The 18,414-nt window shown below is 37.4% G+C and overlaps 1 protein-coding gene across 2 annotated transcripts in view; it reads left to right on the top strand.

The window, feature by feature from the left end:
• Nucleotides 1-18,414, top strand: part of CDK14 (cyclin dependent kinase 14) — a 318,431-nt gene that overhangs the window by 202,722 nt on the left and 97,295 nt on the right. For both annotated transcript variants that reach the window (XM_053941947.1, XM_053941953.1), the window contains exon 11: nucleotides 11,575-11,638. In XM_053941947.1, the coding sequence (XP_053797922.1) occupies nucleotides 11,575-11,638 (64 nt within the window). The remainder of the gene's footprint in view (nucleotides 1-11,574; nucleotides 11,639-18,414) is intronic.

The raw sequence follows: 18,414 nt of genomic DNA on the forward strand, positions 1-18,414 counted from the left end.
TTCAGTGAGGTCTTTAAAATTTACCTCCAAAACACCTTGTAATAGCAGAGTTGCTTATGTTAAAGATTAAAATTGTCATTTTACTATTCTTCTATCTGATGCCCCATCATTTTTGAGCCTTCATCTCATCAATATTTCAGGCCATGCATTTCTGTGGACCTTAATGTACTGGGGACAGAGGATAGGAGATTGTTATTCCAGTCTTGCCTCTCCTCTCTCTCATTAACTACCAGTGGTACTGAAGCTCATTGTCATATATCTGTGCAAATTTTCTTTTTAAAATTTGTATATCCTATTTATTTAGTTACCTGTTTCTCCCTCTGGATTGTTTTTATTCTATTTTTCCGAAAAAAAAAGTGGAGCATGATGTACAGGTGTTAAGTAGCTCCAGTCATTTGAGAATTTGCTGTAATTCGCTCACACATCACTAATTATTTCAGTGCAAGCCCCCTCAATTCATATTGGAGCAGTAGGCAGTTTGTTCTCCAAAGACTGAGTCATCTCAGCTCCTTTCTCCAGTGAGTAGAGAGGATCAGTTCCAGCAGCTCCTGGGAAGTAGTTCCATTTTGCCCAAAAGTAGTGCTGCCAAGAGCAGGAGCTGCCACTGCAGCTGCCCTGCAGATGGCTTAAAGTTTAATTGGAGACAGGAGACAACTCCTCCTCAGTCCCTCCAGCATGGTGCTTTTGCTAGCTCATAAGTCATGGACAGAGTTACCGAGTGCACCAATGTCAAAACAAGATGGTTCACTGAAGCTGGCAGTGCTGCTGCCTCTTCCAGTTGAGATACACCAGCTTTCACCTTGATTTAAATAAGCAAAATGAAAACTCAGGCTATCTGCCATCTGCTTGTTAAGGCCACAACTGCTAAATGAGCAATAAGTGGTTAAATCACAGTTTCCAATTTCTGAAAATTTTATCATCTCAACATTCTGTACTCTTTCAAAACCCACTTCTGATCTCAATGTTTGGGCATGTACCTCATGGTGTCAGGGCAATGAACGCCTTCCTCTTAATGGGTTTGCAAGGAAATAGATAAAGAAAATGTCAGGAAAATGGGTAGATGTTTCAGCAAAGAATTCACTGGAAATCTCCAAAGTGCTTTGAGTGAGGTGTGCTGGCTCACTAGGCTGCATTGGAGGATACAGGTTCTGTTCAGCTAGTCCTCCCACAGACCTTACCATCCTCTAGGTGAGAATGCATAACTCCCTGGGATTCTGCACTGACCCCACTTAAAATGTCTCAGCTGCTTTTATAGCCACCCTCTCTCCGTCAGACGTAGGCTGACATTTCCCCCATTTTTAGGAAAAAAATGTTTCTGTACTTCCATTTTTCATTCTGCTTGCTTGTTCTGTGCCTGTGATTCAGAAGGATAGTATAAAACACTTTTCTTTCTTAGCAGCAAAATACTGCTGTTTGGAGTGAATACCCCAAGCATCATGCTGTGTTTTGTTGTAGGAGGCACACTTAGAACTGTATCACTTGAAATGGATTTTAAGTGATAAGGTTAGACATTTTTGAAAGGGATTTGATTTGGGAATTCTGATAAGGTTCAGTGTAGGAATCAGCTGGATATTTAGACATCCTAGAGGAGTACTCTTACCTATCTATATACCCATCACAACTGGAGCTCATTATTAATGCCCTCACTGTTTCAGAAAAATTGTATCACCTGAACCTGCACATTCTTCAAATGGCAGTGTGACTGGCTGCCTTAATTTTCTACAGATTGTCATTTAAAAAAACTTGACAAAATACCCACTGCATCACTGAGCTTCATGTGGCTTCACAAATCTGTTCAAACTTGAGATTATGACAAGATCAAGGCCTTAATTGGCAAAATAAGGAGCTGGCAAACTTCTGGATTATCTGATCAGATTGATTCTAATGTTGTGCTGTTCTGTGATGCTGAGCACCAGGTTTCATATATATAATTATGTGTATGTTACCTCCCCTGGTTTTTTAGGTGAGAAAAAGAATTCTCATGATACTTTTTTTTTTCTTTTTTTTCTTTTTTTTTTCCTTTTTTTCCTTTTTTTTTTTTTTTTTTTTTGCCCAGACAGTGAACCCAGGCAGCTCAGTCAGCCCAGGTCTAGTATTCTATTTGCCTTAGCAAAACAGTTCTTCTGCAAGGAAATATCCCTCTTATGGGATATTTCTGTCCCATTAGCAGCACGTGTCACAAGCTTCTATTGTGCAGAGCTTCTGCTGTTCCTGGGGTGTGAGGAGTGGTGAGCCCTGGTGTGTTGTCAGAACGAGGCACAATCGTTCCTCTGATGTGCTGGCACTGGGCACCAGGCCAGAGACAAAACATTCTAGTGTCAGAGAAGTGCATTGTGCATTCACTGCTTCCGAGTGGAGGTTTGTTCTGGGGGAATGTTGATTGGTTCCTGTGAAAACCAGTGGGTCAGAGAAAATCCTTGTGGAGAAAGGATGTGATCCCAAATGTTCTGGTTTGTTTACACAGTTGTAGTTAAATGACAACACAGTGAAGAAACATAATTTTATTTTAAATAAAAAGGTTTTTCTTGCTGTTTTTGTGATGATTCATAGAAGTATGCATACTTTGGTCTGTTAATTATTTAAATAAGCTTTCCAGCTGAATGGCAGCTTTAAGCCCCTAAGTATCCTGATGCAACGGCGTAGCTTGGCCTGTGCCAATGAGATTGGATACTACAACACTAGGTAGGAATTCATATGTGTTAACTGAGACAGTTTCATGGTCTTCAAAAAGACCATAAAGCCAGCTTTATGATCCAAAGGAAGCATTGCTTTTCTGATAAGCCAGCATTTCCAAAAAACTCTGTATAGTGCATACCTGGAATTCAAATGAGACAGCTGCTGAGCCAGCACAGCAGGGCTTCTGGAAATACATTTCATAAAAGCCTCCCACAAGGTTTTGGCTTTTATTTTTATTCCCCCTTTTCAGTTTAAAGAAAATAAGTCAGTAAAAAAATTATAAATAAATCTTTAAAGAGCATGTTTAGGAGAGGACTGACTGTTTGGGTGGGTTGTTCCAAAGGCTTTGCAACCTAGACATGATAGGAAATGTGAAATGCAGAGTGTATCTCTACAGAGTAAATCAGAGCAGATTTTAAAGAATATGTAAACAAGCATGACTTGTGAGCCATGGGGTCCTTCTGGTAGAAAATTGGTGTCTTTGCAGTAAAGAAAACCATCCTGTTTATTCCAAAACAGTAAGGAAGAGACATTCCTGCACAGCTAGCAGCAGCAGCTGCTTCTTCACATGTATTAACACCAATCTCTTCCTCAGTGAAATCATTGCCTCTCTGTAACCATACTTGAGAGCTCACAAGCTCTGTCGATGCCAGAAGACCAAACTTCTCTTTTTGATGAGGCTACCTTGAGTCTTCTACATTAATTTTCTTCCCAGTCTTTTCCTGATCCACAGCCTTGAAGTCTACAAAAGCTTTTCTCTTCTTAATAAGGATCAGTTTCATCCTGTTGAGGTCTTTTATAGTTTCTGCAGCTCCAAAGCAGATATCAGAGAGCTTAAGTCTAGTTTAATGTCAGAATTTTCAAATTCTGATTAGGGGATTGTTTGCTGATGGAAGGAGACTCCTGAGCAGAGGTGGCTGGGAAAGATGAAAGGACAGGTTCTCTGTTCTGTTTTAGCAGTTCAGCATGGAGCATCCCTCACAGAGGAGCCATCTTTTCACTTTGGAGCTAAACAATCTCCTTTTACCATGTACATCATTGTTTAACTAGCTTTTGATTTAGCAAAATTGCTGCATGGTTTCACTGGTTTGAGGGAAAGTGCAGTCTCTGTCAAGAGTTTCCTCTTTCCCCTTTTGCTGCTAATTTCAGATTGTGTCTCTACAGCCTAGGCCCCTCTTATTTTCAAAAGAAGTTTGCCAAATCCTTTTTTCTAGGGTTTTTTTTTTAGCATTCATATCATTCACATAAAACATTTTAGCAAGAATCACTACATTAAAAGACCAGTTTCTTCCACATGCAAATTTGTATGAATGTTCTAAGTTATTAAAATAGAGCCTTATGATGAAATGTGCTGATTCCCTGTAGGATGTCACAGTCCTGTACGAGTTGTTTCACACTTGCTTTTTTCTCGTTGTGAAATTGAGATTAAATACTCTGGTTTTGTGCTGATTCCAATTCAGTTTGGATTACAAGACAGAAATTGTTTCTAAAAGTTATCTCATCAAGTCACAAAAATAGCCCTGCCAAAGTGTAGTAAGCATTTAGTAGGTACTTTTTGGAATAACCAAAACCCTTCCTTGACTGAACATTCAAGGACACTGGCATATCAAATCCTCGTGGTGCTCTGTTGTAGGGCTGGGGGTTTCATTTCATCTTGTGCTGATGCTCTGCAGAGCTGTGTCTGTGCTGAGGGCTGCTCAGCTGCTCCTTCTCCTCCTCCTCCCAGCTGTCTCTCCCAGCTCGTGCAGGGCGAGTGGGCAGAGCCTGGCTCTGGGAAGGGTTTGGGTGTGTTTGGGCACTCTCCAGTCCCCGCTGTCCTCCTCATGTTGGCACAGCTGCACTGGTGCCCCTGCCAGGGTCCCTCAAAAAGGTAGCTGTGGTTACTGTGGATATGAGAATGATGAATTTACTTGTGCTGCAAATGGTTTGGAAACAGTGTTGGAATAAATTTAACTTTGCAACGCAGACAGCTACTAAAATATTGTTTATATACATAAGTAAGGATGGAAAAAATCACATATTAAAAAGGTTTCCTGGCAAGACTTCATTGTGTTTTGCCTCATGGGGAAAGGAAGTTAAGAACAGTTGGGCCCTCTACTGTTTCAAGTACCTCATTTTTCATCCTTGACATAGCCAAAGCAAAAATATTAGTTGAGCTTGATTTTTTTTTTTTTTAATGAATGCGTGTCATTAGAATTTTGTGGGAATGTTTTGCTTCCTTCATCCATACTGGCACATTACCCCAAGGTTTTAAAATACAGCTTCATGAATTGAATCACTTCTTATACTCAAAGGAAGTGGTTCAATTACCCATATATAATGGAATGATGATATTCCACTTGATGCCTGAGTCAGGCTTTTGTTGAGCCTCATGCTGTTCTTACTGCTTCTTTTTTCACCTTAAAGAATAAGCTTCAATAACTTCATTTTTTTTTCACAAAACAGCATCACTTTCCTTACAGCAAGAACAGGTTTATGCGGTTGGTGAGGAGGGGGTGCCTTCTCTTTTCGGTTGTGTTTTTGTGTCCCAACCTCATCATCTGTGTAGCAGGTACTTCATAAGGCTAGTGAAAGAATTTAACACTTTCTTTTTTTTTTTTTTTTTTTTTTTTTTTTTTTTGTTAAGACCATGCTTAGATCATTCACAAAATAACTTGCAAAATAAATACTCCAATCAGTTTGTTTTCTCACCAGTCGTATTTTCTCTTAAATACATAATTCTGATTTAATTTCCTGAATGAATGTAGATCACATTAAAATATTCTTTTGCACGTTACCATTGTGCATGTGGCTGTTGAATTTTTTTCTTTTTGCCATGTATTGTCATTGTAAGGATTTTTTCATGACTCTGGTAGCATTTACACATAAGGAATTTTAAAAAATTACCACCTGTTTTACCCATAAAATTAATAAGAATTTGATAGTCTGTATTTGTCTGCAAAGAATTATGTGTTCTTGTTTAACACTTTTGTTCTGAAGAGGAATCATAGAGGTTATGTTTTCTGTATGCTTAATCTGTTGCATTACATTTTCTATATTTTTAATCAGTTTTACTGTTATTTAATTTCTTACCTCCATGGGAATAATGAAGGGATATTTTGTTGACAGGTGACTGAAAAAACCAGAAATTTTGCTATGTAAGAAAAATTATTTTACTAAAATATGGCTTTCAGGTTCTGAACAAGGCCTTTATTATTTTCCACATGGGAAGAAACTGCCTAGATTACACAATTTTACTTAAGTTGTTTTAATTTTGAATTGGCATGGGTTCCTGGTCTAGGAACTGTATATAATTTTTGCCATTCATTTAATGAAGTAAGGCTTCAATACCCTAAATCTCAAGGACAATGAATAGGCATGTGGTCTTTACTTTTCATGAATCCAAATAAATATATTCTTGCCATCTTTGCAAAAATGAAGCAACTTTTTCACTGCAGCTGTGAACCCTGGAACTTCCACAACATTCCCAAGGGTAAAATTTGTTTGGCCCCTAACAAACCTGTAAGTGCATTACACAAATTAATAGATTTGCAGGCCCTTATGTAAACTGAGCTGCAAAAGCAAACCTCTAAACTCCTGATGTGAAGAAATGAAAGAAATGACTGATATTGAGGCAATTCCATTTCTGATTCTTGTATATCTTTTGGATATTAAACTTGACACTCAGCTGTCACCATTGTGCCCAGCAGAGAGCTGAAGGAAGCGTCACTGCAGTTGTCAGTCAGCAGACTCTGAGTCAGCATACAAAATACACAAATAGTTACTGAATGTTTTTTCTAACCTATTATACTAAAACCAAACGCTAAGTTGAAGGATGAAATTCATTCTTTGGTCTTCACTGCTACATATACTTTGTGCTCACTGATATTATTGGGTCATAACACAGAACTTTTCCAGATTGTGAAAGATATGCTTCAGATCTACCTGACTCTACTCCTCAGGAAGGGAACATGGCTGTAGGTGGATCATATGGACAAATAGCTTAGCGCCATTTCTCCTCCAGAGCAGAAATTCTGTGTCCAGAGGTGGTTCTGAGAGTGATGGAGCTACTGTAGAAAAACCCTGGAACTCACACTGCTCCTCAAGAGGCAAATCTAAAGCAGTAATGTACTTTCCTCTAATGAAATGGAAAACACGTAGGTTTTTGACTAAGTTGAAAACTTCATTAGATATGTATGTTTCCAAAGATCAGAACAGATTTTTGTTGAAAAACCAAACATCTGAAACCTCCAAATCTCACTCAACAGAAAGGGATTGCTGATTCGGAAATGGTCTGCAATGCTTATTCTCTTCCTCTTTTGATTGAGTTCAGTTCCTCAAAGAGCTGTAGTCTCCCATGGTACATCACAGCCAAGGATTCACTAAATGCAGTATGTTTTACCCAGCAAACAAGAAGACTGGAAAAGAAATCTTGAATGTCTTTAAAAAGTACAATAAAAAAAAAAAAAAAAAAAAAAAAACCAAAAAAAAACCAAAAAAAAACCAAACACATTTTTACATCCAGGTTGTAACTTTACCCAGTTAAAATTCCAGGGCATTTTTCAACAAACCTCTCTTCTTTTAAAAGGAAAAAATTGCACTCTCCTGCCATTTTTTTTTTTTTACTAAACTTTGTTTATTCATCAAGTTGACCTAACATTAAAAAAATTTAAAATTCTGCATGTTACTTAGCCTGATTTCCATAACTTTTGTCTAAGGAAAGGCAGCTCATTTGCATTCTGGTCTTGTTTTTCATTCTGCTCTGAATAATACCACAGGCTGCAGGTTCTTTGTCTTATTGAAGTCCAAACCGTCACCCTCCTTGAGGATCATCAGTTCTAACAAGGGTTAAAGTGTCATATCAGTAATATGCAGCTTTGGCTATTCTAAACTTGTAGTGTAAAGGGAAATGCTTTTCTTTATTAATTATGCCAGCAATTGGCCATTGGGAAAGAGTTGGTAGGAAAGATTTGCACTGCTGCTCATCTAATACATGGCAGTAACGTGGGATGGTTTTGCATTTGAAGCAGAATACTGAACAACATGACTAATTGTGTTGGTAGAGTAGTGCAAAGCTCACTGTAAACTAATCATTCCCTTGTACAACAGGGAGTGGTGAGTCCTTGCAAAACCAGATGCTAACCCCAAATTTTTTCTTACAGTAACAAAATAAGATAATTCAGTAGCCCTTGATGCATTTTTATTGCATTTCCTAGGAAACTTTTCTGTATTATGCTTGTATATAGAGATTTGAACAGCAGGTTCTGTTTTTATAACTTTCTGCCAAACCCTAATGATATCAACTGGCAGTACAGATATTTGACCCTCAGTACCCTGATGTATTGTAAATCTGTTATTTTTATACAAATAGACTTCTCATCCTACAAATGGAATTAGAATCTGGTCCTGGCAAGTTTCAAATGAGATCATCATTTTATATCCCTTGTCAGAGAACAAAAAGATCCCAGAGCATTGTCTGTGGTGTGGAACAGCACAACCCCAGTAGATTTTGGAGTCTTCTTTGCAGAAACCATAACCACCATGGTCCCTGGAAAACATTAAATCCATTCCAAATATGAGAATTGTAGATTAGTCTTATGCTAGAGATTCAATTTAAAGAAAATAGGATATTAAACCATGCAAGCTGAATGCTTACCTTGCTGAGAAGCAAATTATCAATAGAGAAAGCAAACAAGTTAGTTTTATTTTTTTCAAGTAATTCTCAATGCTAAATAAAAGTTTATTTCCGGTATTAAATTAGGGCTTGATTGCTGTGACAACAGTGGTTATTTTTATGGCTTTGGAACATGAAATGGAAGTGTTAAAATATAGAGGAGGCAGAACTCCTGGTGTCGTGCTTAGGATGAGAAGTGGTGGACCATGAAAGCTGGGGCTAGGAGGTCACCTGTAAAATAACAGCTCCCGGTGTTCAGCTGTTGTTTGGGTCTGGATAATCAGTCTTCACTGCTAAGTGACAGTGTATTCCAGTAAAACCAGAAGACTGTTGGCTTCTCCCTTCCCTTTTCCATGTTGGTGCCTTAATTCATTCTTGTAAGCTGCAAAACAAGGCAGATTCTTCTCCACTGTGGTGTTAAGTGTGAACCTCACTTTGCTTTGTTTATAGCAGGTGTCAAAACTCATTGCTTTGGATTGCTTAATCCCATTCATCAAAATGGGATTGATTGCTGCTTAGGAGAATCACTTACAAGGTGATGCTTACAAATCTCTGTACGTGTACTTACCTGTGGGCTGTGACTGTTTAATCTTATCCAAAATCTCAGTTCTTTCACTGCTGCCCTCTCCTTCTTGTTTGTTGGTTGTCACATATTGTGAATTTCTCTATTATATATGCTAAATATTTGTGTGGAAGAAGGATGATCTTTATAATCTTTATAGTGTGTGTACCAGGCATTAAAATAAAGTGTTTGGCTCCTTGCCTGAACTACCAAGTGTCTCTACCTTAAAAAATGGCTGGCATTTAGATGCTAGGAAACCTGCAGTTGTTTTCAGCCTAACTGCTGCCCTTGAGAGAAGGTATAAATATTATAGATGGCTTGAGTACTCCAGTGCACAGAACTGGCACTTGCAGCTGGCTCCTAGATAGTGTGGTGGCAGATGTACTAGAACATTATTAAAGAAATGGATTGGAAAACTAGTGAAACAAGAAACAGTGAATCAAGTATGATTCCTTTAAAAAGTGAAAATTACAGATTTTGTTAGCTGGTTTTAATTTTTTTTCTGTACAATGCCATAACTGCCTCTGTCTCATCTAAAATAAGAGGCAAATAAGAACACACGTCTAGAGGAATGTGGCTATTTTTTTTAATATTCAGAACAAATATATTCATAATCAATATATCTTATTTAATAAGAGACTAATCCTTTGATTCACTAAGAGAGGTTGCAAAGTAGAGAACCTTATTTCTAAATTTAAATTGATGCAAGAATCTCTGTCTTTGATCCACGGGCTCCCTCTCCTGGTCTGGGAGGTGCTCGGCACCAGGAGCTTGATTAATGCAGAAGGTAAGTGGAAGTTATTTGCAAATTGATTTTGTGACATAGTGTCGATGGTGTCTCCAAACTTCCTCAATGTTTAATGACAGCATTGTGCTCTCTCTAATAGCAATAATGAGATGAATACGGGTGTTGTGATGAATCGGGGTTGCAGGGCCAGGTTTATCTTATTCAAGTGCTAATTAAGACATATCACAAGGACTGAAAGAAATGTGCCTACAAACAATATTTACAAATAAAATCAGTGAATTTGCATACCCAAATAACTATGTGAATGCATACTCTATAGTTGCACTGATACTGTCACCTTTGTCACCTTAGTGCTCTGCTTTCACCTTCTACTTATCACACTACATCCAAGTTGGACTGTTTGCCTATTGTATTTGATTGTGGATAAAAAAATACCTTTGGATTAATATTCTTCTATTAGAAACATATGACTGTTGTTAACTGCTCAACAAATTTGAGGCCTTAGACTGATAAAGCAAACCTCGTAGGCAACAATTGTACCTATTTTAGAATTCACTTACTTTTGCCTCAAGTTTTTAAGCTTATTTCTAAATTTAATTTAATAAATTTCTGGCAGAGTTGAAGAAAAACTTTCTGTGTTTTACCTTGCCAGTCTTGCTTCTAAGAATTTTTTTCAGCTTGAATTTATCAACATGAACAAATGTTTACATAGCTTAAGAAATGAAACAAGTATTCTAGAGTGGTGTCCTTCCTTTAATGCTCCTAATTCATATGTATATTGCAGCAAACAAAATTAAAATAAATCTCTTAAGTTCCAAATGATTTTCACGCTAACTTTGGACTTGCTTCATGCTGATATAACTGATCACAGAATGTCACAGGCACTCAAGATATGCAAGTCCAGAAGTTTTATTCAGATGACCTGCAGTGCAGATAGGGGAAGAGATGGGAGGGGCTTTTGTACATTGATAATGCAAACCAAGCACCAGACTAATGTGAATTACTTCCACTCAGAATATCAGCCTTTTATTCCAGAGGCTGAGCTTATAACAAATATTCAAAATAATCTAGCATTTTCATTCACGTTAGAAATTGAGTGTAAATTTTTTGAAAAGAAAGATCTACAGTTCATTTAGTAATGTGTTTCTAGAGCGGGTAATTTAAGTGTTCCTCCTGGCTTTACTTAAAGCAAGTCTTGACAGTTATGTGTTATGAAGGAAAACCAGGTTTGGGAGAACTACTTATAGCAGTTCTCTCCCTTTAATTACTACTTGTGTCAAGGGCACGGAGAGTGAACTTTTCATGTGAACAGAAAATACAAGATGCATGTGAGAAGTATAAATACTTTGATGCTTTAAGTTGGTCTGACTTACCTTACAAGATGGAGGACAGTTGAAGTGAAGAGAAACAAAGCATAATGCACGAGTCAATAAAGTCTGTATCTCCTAAGAATTTACTATTTTTATATGTACTGCAGCCATGTTAAAATAACAGCTCTTTGCTGTGCATTCTTGTTCATGCCACACTCTTGATCATCCTCTTTACCATCAGTGTAAATCTTCTATCCTAGCATCTATTCATTATCTGTTTATCTTATTTAAATTTCTAGGGATTGAAGTTATTTCTGAGCTAAATTATCTAGCCTCTGTAACACCATCGCTCTCAGATTGCTTGTTACTTGTCAATGAAAAGTAGCTTTAACATCTATTGGTTAAACAGGCAGTGTGACAGGAACACAGCACTCCCATTTGCTTTACAGACTCCACTGGTACCTTGGAAATGTTATAATCATTTAACCTTTTGTACCTTCTTCCTCCTCCCCATCCCCCAGTGAAGAAGCCTATTTGAAGTTTAGATTGTGCTTTCTACAGTGCTATGACTTGTTAGGTCTTTTCCATTAAAGCAATGTGTTTTTTACATTTTTTTTGTGTACAGGTACTTGGAACACCAAATGAAGATACGTGGCCTGGAGTCCACTCTTTACCCCATTTCAAACCAGGTAGGTTGAAGCACCAAATTCCTCCAAATTCCCTTTCTGCAAGTACACAACAGAGATGATTACATCCCTGACCACAAGTGATCAAAATGACCTGGTGTGCAGTGTGTGAACCATGGTGCACTTCTCCCAGCTGCTTACTTTTTATTGTGCTCAGGGTGGGAGGTTTTCTTTAGTTTAATTTCTTCCATTTCCTTTTTGTTTTCTTCTGATTATTACAGCATGAGCCCTGACCTGCTTTAATTCCTCAGCCACTGAGTATTGTACCTTTCAGATGCTAGAGTGCTGATTCTCTATTAGGATTACCTTTCCAGCAGAGCACACCAAACTTTGACAAATACTGAAGGAAACTAAAGAGTAGAGAAAAGAAATTGTGAAAGCTGAAGTTATTGCTAGGTCATATATGAGTATCCTTCTGCAAAGAAAGATACTAATTTCACTCTTTTAATATGTGTTGTATTCGCAGTTGTCATACTCTATAACCGTCTTTGAAAAACTGTTTCACCATCTGATACCTCTTTGTGAGAGGGAGCAGTTTGTCTCCTAGAGACCAGGAGGATGTGGTCAGCTTCATTATGCCATGCTATGTATGCATGTTTATGTATGTGATATATATATTATGTATGTATGTATGCATGTAGTATGTATGTAATATATATATATAGAGTCTTGTGAACTTGTGAGTGTGGATCTTAGAAATAAGTTTTTTTAAACATGGCAAAGCAGGTGAATGAGTAGGCAGGAGATGAGGCAGAGGAGTTGTAAAGGACTAATAGATCTAGACAGCTCTCAAAATAAGAGAGAGAGAAACAAATATATTGTAGGGTTTACCCTGATAGAGACACAAAGCCTTGAAAAATAGAAATGCAGACAGCTTTCTTGCATATTGCTTTTTAGTCTCTGTCCTACTGCTGACTTACTGCTGTATAGTGAAATCACATTCTAGTGCTCCCTAGTGAATTAGTAGAAAGTTTTTTAACAGTCTTTCACTGAATACTAAATACTACAGTCTTCTTCCCTTAAACACAGTGTCATTAAGTTTACAAGGTTTTGTGTTTCTCATTCTCTGATTGAAAGTTGAGCAAATACAGAAGAATCCTTACAAAAATGTAGTGGTCTGTAAAAGCAGCCCAAAACCATTGGTTTTAGCAAGAATAGTAAAGAGAAGGAGAAGGAGAAAGCCTGAAGTGTCTGTCTCAGTGACATTTGGGTTGGTTTGTTTTTCTGTGAGATACAGGAAAGTTTTGAACAGTAGATGGCAGACAAGAAATTTCCTGGTTTCATTATTCACTTTGGCTTCCAAATGTGTCAATGGATGTGGGTTTATTACCACAGAAGAACATCAGGAAATAAATCCACTGTAGGCACATCATTGAATCTAATTTTTATACAGGCATTGTGTTAGAATTGTCCTTATTTTCTCCATCCCAGACTATGGATTTTTTTCAGCTATGAATGCATAATATTTATACAAATGCCGAGTGGGGACAGGAGGAAAGGTGCCTCCAAGACAGAAAATGGTCACTCAGTATTTTCACCATTTCTGCATGGTGTAGCTTTTGTTCTCTCAGATCCTTTCCACATCTGTGTAGTATGTAGATTTGTAAGTCAGAGTAATTACTATTCTTGCTGGCAATAATTTAATCATTTTAAGGCCTTTTAATGCAAAGCACAGAGGTCCTTAATTCCCTTGCACTGTGGAGGTCTGGGAGCACTCAAAAAATAAAATCCCTGTTCTGTACACATAATGTGTTGTGCACCCTCTATCCTTGATGACATTGATAAAAGGATTTTTTGCTTGTCTTATTGTTCCTTACTGCTGTTTTTAGAAATTACAGCAATAGAAAGCATCATCTAACTGGACAACCAAAACTGGCTTGCATGCCCCAAAACTGAGTAATTGAATTTTATGCTGGTAAATGTGAAATTGTTAAAGCCGCAAAATACATTCCTCTGGGATCATTCTGGGGTACCAGCACCTAAGGTATGCTCTGCAAAAAATGCTCTGACCTATGAGCCAGGCTGGAATGAATACTATTTGTTCAGGCCTTTAGGGTCGTTGGAGATGTTTGGTCAAGGATACCAGGTTCTCTGTCACTTCTTAAAAATGTGCTTTCCTTCATGCTGTTCTATGCACAAAAGCTTTCTGGCTATGGTAAGGGTGCTGCATCATCTTCTACAGGTGCTCAACCAGCCATGCTCCCCTCCCTGATGGTCTGAAATTTCTCTTACACTCTAGCTTTCCTGACTGACTTCTTAGGAGCAAAAATGAAAGTTGAAGCTTTAATAATACATTTGACAGTTGTGCTCAATGGTCCTTGTGGGTTCCTTCCAACTCAGAATATTCTGTGATTCTTTGAAGATGACTTAATCTGTTCCTTTTCCTAGCAAAATAGTGAAGTATCCTGAAATGTCTTGCCAAATCTGAACCAATTCCATTATTCTTGACATTTTGTGAAATTATTGTATTAAAATATATGTGATATGGTGCTAAGTAACTCCTGTGCTGTGCATGTGTTAATAAGTTTTAAAACTAATAGCTGCTAACAGTAATTGTGATAAATTGAGAAGTGCAGAGAGCATTGGTGAGGATGTCAACGTTCTCTCAGGCAAGGCTTTAATTCTATAAACTTGAGTTGTGTAAGCATAAAACAAAATAATTTGAACAGAAAGTATCAGTGATAAATGATTATTATAGTTTAAAAAATGCTGAGCACATTAAATGCCTGTGGATTTGGGAAGACTATTGAGAAGCAAAACAGAATTTCATTGTATTTCTTGTTTGCATACAGACTTCAATAACTAATTTTCACACTGTGATTTGATAGGGCACAGTCTTGTGCTGCAGAGAGATAATCACACTTTACTAGGAGAAACATGTCTGAAAAACTTGGTATTAGTCTCTAATGCAGTGGCCAAGGGTCTTGATTATTATGGAAAGCATTCAGTGCTTTAATAACTATGATCTCTGACCTCTTAATATGTAGGAACATTTCTAAGCCTGAATAAGAAATATGTTCCTAAGGCTAGCAGTGGGTGGCTCTAGGTCATTTAAACCCCTACCCTAGGTGATTTTAACAGCTTATAATAGTGAAAATAAAATGGTCATAGTTTTGTTTGACATTTAAAAAGTCACAAAACAACTTGTAATTTAGCTGCCTGCTTTGAGATCACAAATGCTCCAAGTAATATATAAGATACTTAAAGCTAAAAGTTGGCCTGGTCTTTGAGCTTTCTCTGTGCTGCAGCCTCCATCCTCTCAGTTTGTGTTTGCACCTGTGAGCACAGACACACATGCACACGTGTCCTGCTTAGTAAGTTACTTAAAGATAATCTAACTAATGCATTTGAGAGGCCTGAAATACTTCAGGACTATTGCAGTAACTTTGGGTTACCTCTGTGATTCACTTTGAAGCTGTTACGGATGCTGTAATCTTGAGAGGTTCTTCCTGTACTCAGGAATCATCATTTCATTGGTCTCATCACCAATGAACCCCAGCCATTCTGGATTGCTGTGACAGTAATTGTCTGCCCTCAAATAGGAAAACAGTTTGAGGGAATTGTGAAAAAGTGCTAGTTGATGTTTCAATAAAATTTTGATGTTTCAATGTTTCATCCACATGAGAAGCCCCATGGACAGAGACACTTTCAATGATGAACACGATCCCCTAGATTTGGAGAGCACATTTTCACTATTCATTCTTTTGTTGCAATACTTTAGGAAATATGTAGATTTGCTGAGCTAAAACAGATTCAAACACCAACCATATCACTGGACCTGTATCTTCAGGAATGAATTAAAGTAGACATTAACTATGTCTTATTTATATGAGTAGAGGTGAAGCAGTATTCCCAAATTAGCTGCTTCCTTGCCAGTCCTGTGTCCAAGTCTTCCTGATTTTTTGTGCATTATGTTATTCATTGTTATTAAATCTCAAATTTTTTTTTAGTCTGGAGTCCTATCAACTTCCCCTCTCCAGCCGTTTCTCCTGGATTGAGTCCTGTCCAAATAAATGAGCAGGATAGGCCTTTGGATAAATATCTACACTTAAGTTTTCACTTTTCTGACATTCTCAGTTAGTGTTTGGGACTGATGCTGCATAACCTCCATCCTGGGAAGTTAAGTAGAGATTTATTGGCAGGAACTGTCAGTGAGTATAATGGGAGAAGGTAAGATATGGTCACAAAAGAAGATAAATGAAGTGTCCGTGGCAATGAAGAGATGGTAATGGTCAAGGAGAGGAAGGAACTTGTTAGAAAGGAGGAAAAAACATGAGAGTGCTTTGTGATGTTCACTGTGTATCAGTTTCTTCACAATACTGTTTCTAGGTGAAAGAAAGTTAAATATTTAATCTTGGGCTGATGGTGTAGGAGCCTGAACCTCACAATGTTCCACAAATTATCAGATACAATAGAGAGTAATACACCTGAAAAGGTGCCTTTATGAGACAATGGAAGCATCTGCTGAGCACTGATTTTTAAAAGAGAATCCCTAAAGCCGGGATGAAAAGAGGCAAGAGGAAGAGCCGCTCCTTAAAGAGAAAGCAGAACACAAAAAGAAAAAGTGAGGAAAAACCATTCATAGGAAATAGTGCATAACATGGGTTTTGCCAGAGACTGATGGGTACTTGTGGATTTATTAAAAAATTACAAGTCTATGACGGACAAAACCACTGCAGAGCTAGTGTTCCAACTCAGGAACTCTACTTTACTTCCCAGGTGATCAATAAATATAGATTTGTTTTAGAAATATGATCTGCCTATGTACATCTTAACAGCTGGTTGACAGCCAGATTTTTTTCAAAATATTAAGTCTTCATTTAGAGTAGGGCTGGACTAAGAGACTGAACTCCTTTGGCACAAGTACATGAACATACTGTATATGAGAACATACAGCTTTTCAAACTTTCATAGCAGTTTTTCCTGTAGAGTTTCTCCAAAGCCTTCTCAACATTTTGTTGCATGCTAAGTCAATATCTTGTTTGTTTACATCTGCATTAATACCAGGGAGTGTTCCCAAGCAATGTGGAAGCCTCTGCTGTTAGACTGTCAGAGCAGCCTCTGGTATGCCTTTACCTCATGACAGTTAGCACTTACAAATAATTAATTCCTGGACATTAGGAAGCTTCCTTAGGGTTAGGAAGTTAGAGTGGGCCAGGGGCTGTTCCCTGTGTTGGAGGATGGAAGAGGGAGGTGCTGCAGCATTGCTACAGACAGTGACGGGGTCTTGGCCAAACAGTCTCAAACTCATTTAAATTACTGGTATAGATGTAGTCTTCAAGAATTTGAGTACTTGAAGAAAGGAGGGCGATTTGTAAAGGAGAATTAATTTTGAATTCTTCCCCCTCTTTTGCCAAAATAAAACTGTATTATTTAGTGTGTGTCCACAACCTAAGGGAAGCAGAGTTGTCAGTGTTTTCACATTCTTTAAACAAAATTACATTAAGCTGAAAAGTTAAAGTACCGTATTATGTGTGCAGGGGAGGCAAGGTGAGCTCTGCTAAAAGATAATCCATTTAATGTAGGACTCCAATGCCTCAGACAATGCTGGGTATTAAAATTACATTTTCTTCTCATGTTCAGGAGGGAGTCCAGAAAACAGCAGCTATTCTTCCTCTTTACACAAACTGTACTCTTCTAAAGCAAATGGGAGAAGAGGGAATGAGATGGAGGGGAGGGAGCTGAAATTTTTCTCAAAATGTTTGGCATACAAAACTCCAAAGTCTATCTCATGTATTTGATAAAACTCTGGTTGTAACTGAACTTCAGTAAAAACTCTAATTGCACATTAGTGCTGCAAATATTATAGTGCTTGAAAATTTTCTAGTTAATATGGATGCTTGTCTTCATATCTTTAGATAACATAATTTGAATAATCTTTACTAAAAATTGTATGTCTTATATATCACAATACAGTGTTAGTCACGTTAGACTTTTAAATTAAATGTAAAGAAAACCCTTTCAAAGAAAGAATGGGTTAGACTTTTTAAAATATTAATTATAGTGATGTTTAAATATTTGCATTTAAGCTAATCACATTTAGTTTTAAATAGAGAAGAACATTAATCAAGGAATGCATATTAGCCATCATGTTTTGATTAACAACATAAAAAATGCCTTGAAGTCAAACTGCATTTTAAGTTCTTTGGTTTCAACTAGAAGCTGATTATCAATACTGTTAAAAAGAAGCTAAAAATCAAAATGCATTCTGCCTCTAATTCCTTCTGTAGCTTTTCTTGTCTATCTTAGGTCCTTTCAAAGCAAATGTGGCAAAGGTATAATAGTTCATGTGTTTTTCTGACTGATAAAAAAGGAAAAAAACTCTCATCTTGTTTTATGTTACTTAAAATGCAAGTGCTTATTTTTACAATTCTCATAGCAGACCAGTATTCCTGCAGTGGTCTGCTAATAAGCTCACTAGTGAGTTCTGCTGAAATTTGCTTCTCTTTGAACCGGCCCTTGATGCGGGGCTATCAGATGGAGCGTGTTTATCAGGCAGATAATGATGTTTGCAGTGCAGAACATGTAGGTTGTTGGCTACCAAGTGAGCATGCACATGTAACAGTGTTTCTGTAGAGTGATTGTCTACAGGAAAAGAAAGAAAGAAAGAGAGAGAGAGAAAGAAAGAGAGAAAGAAAGAAAAATAAAGAAAAAAAGAGAAAGAAAGAAAAGAAAGAAAGATAGAAAGAGAGAGAGAGAAAGAAAGAAAGAAAGAGAGAAAGAAAGAAAGAAAGAAAGAAAGAAAGAAAGAAAGAAAGAAAGAAAGAAAGAAAGAAAGA

Source organism: Vidua chalybeata, chromosome 1, assembly GCF_026979565.1.
Source record: "Vidua chalybeata isolate OUT-0048 chromosome 1, bVidCha1 merged haplotype, whole genome shotgun sequence".
Lineage (NCBI taxonomy): Eukaryota > Metazoa > Chordata > Aves > Passeriformes > Viduidae > Vidua > Vidua chalybeata.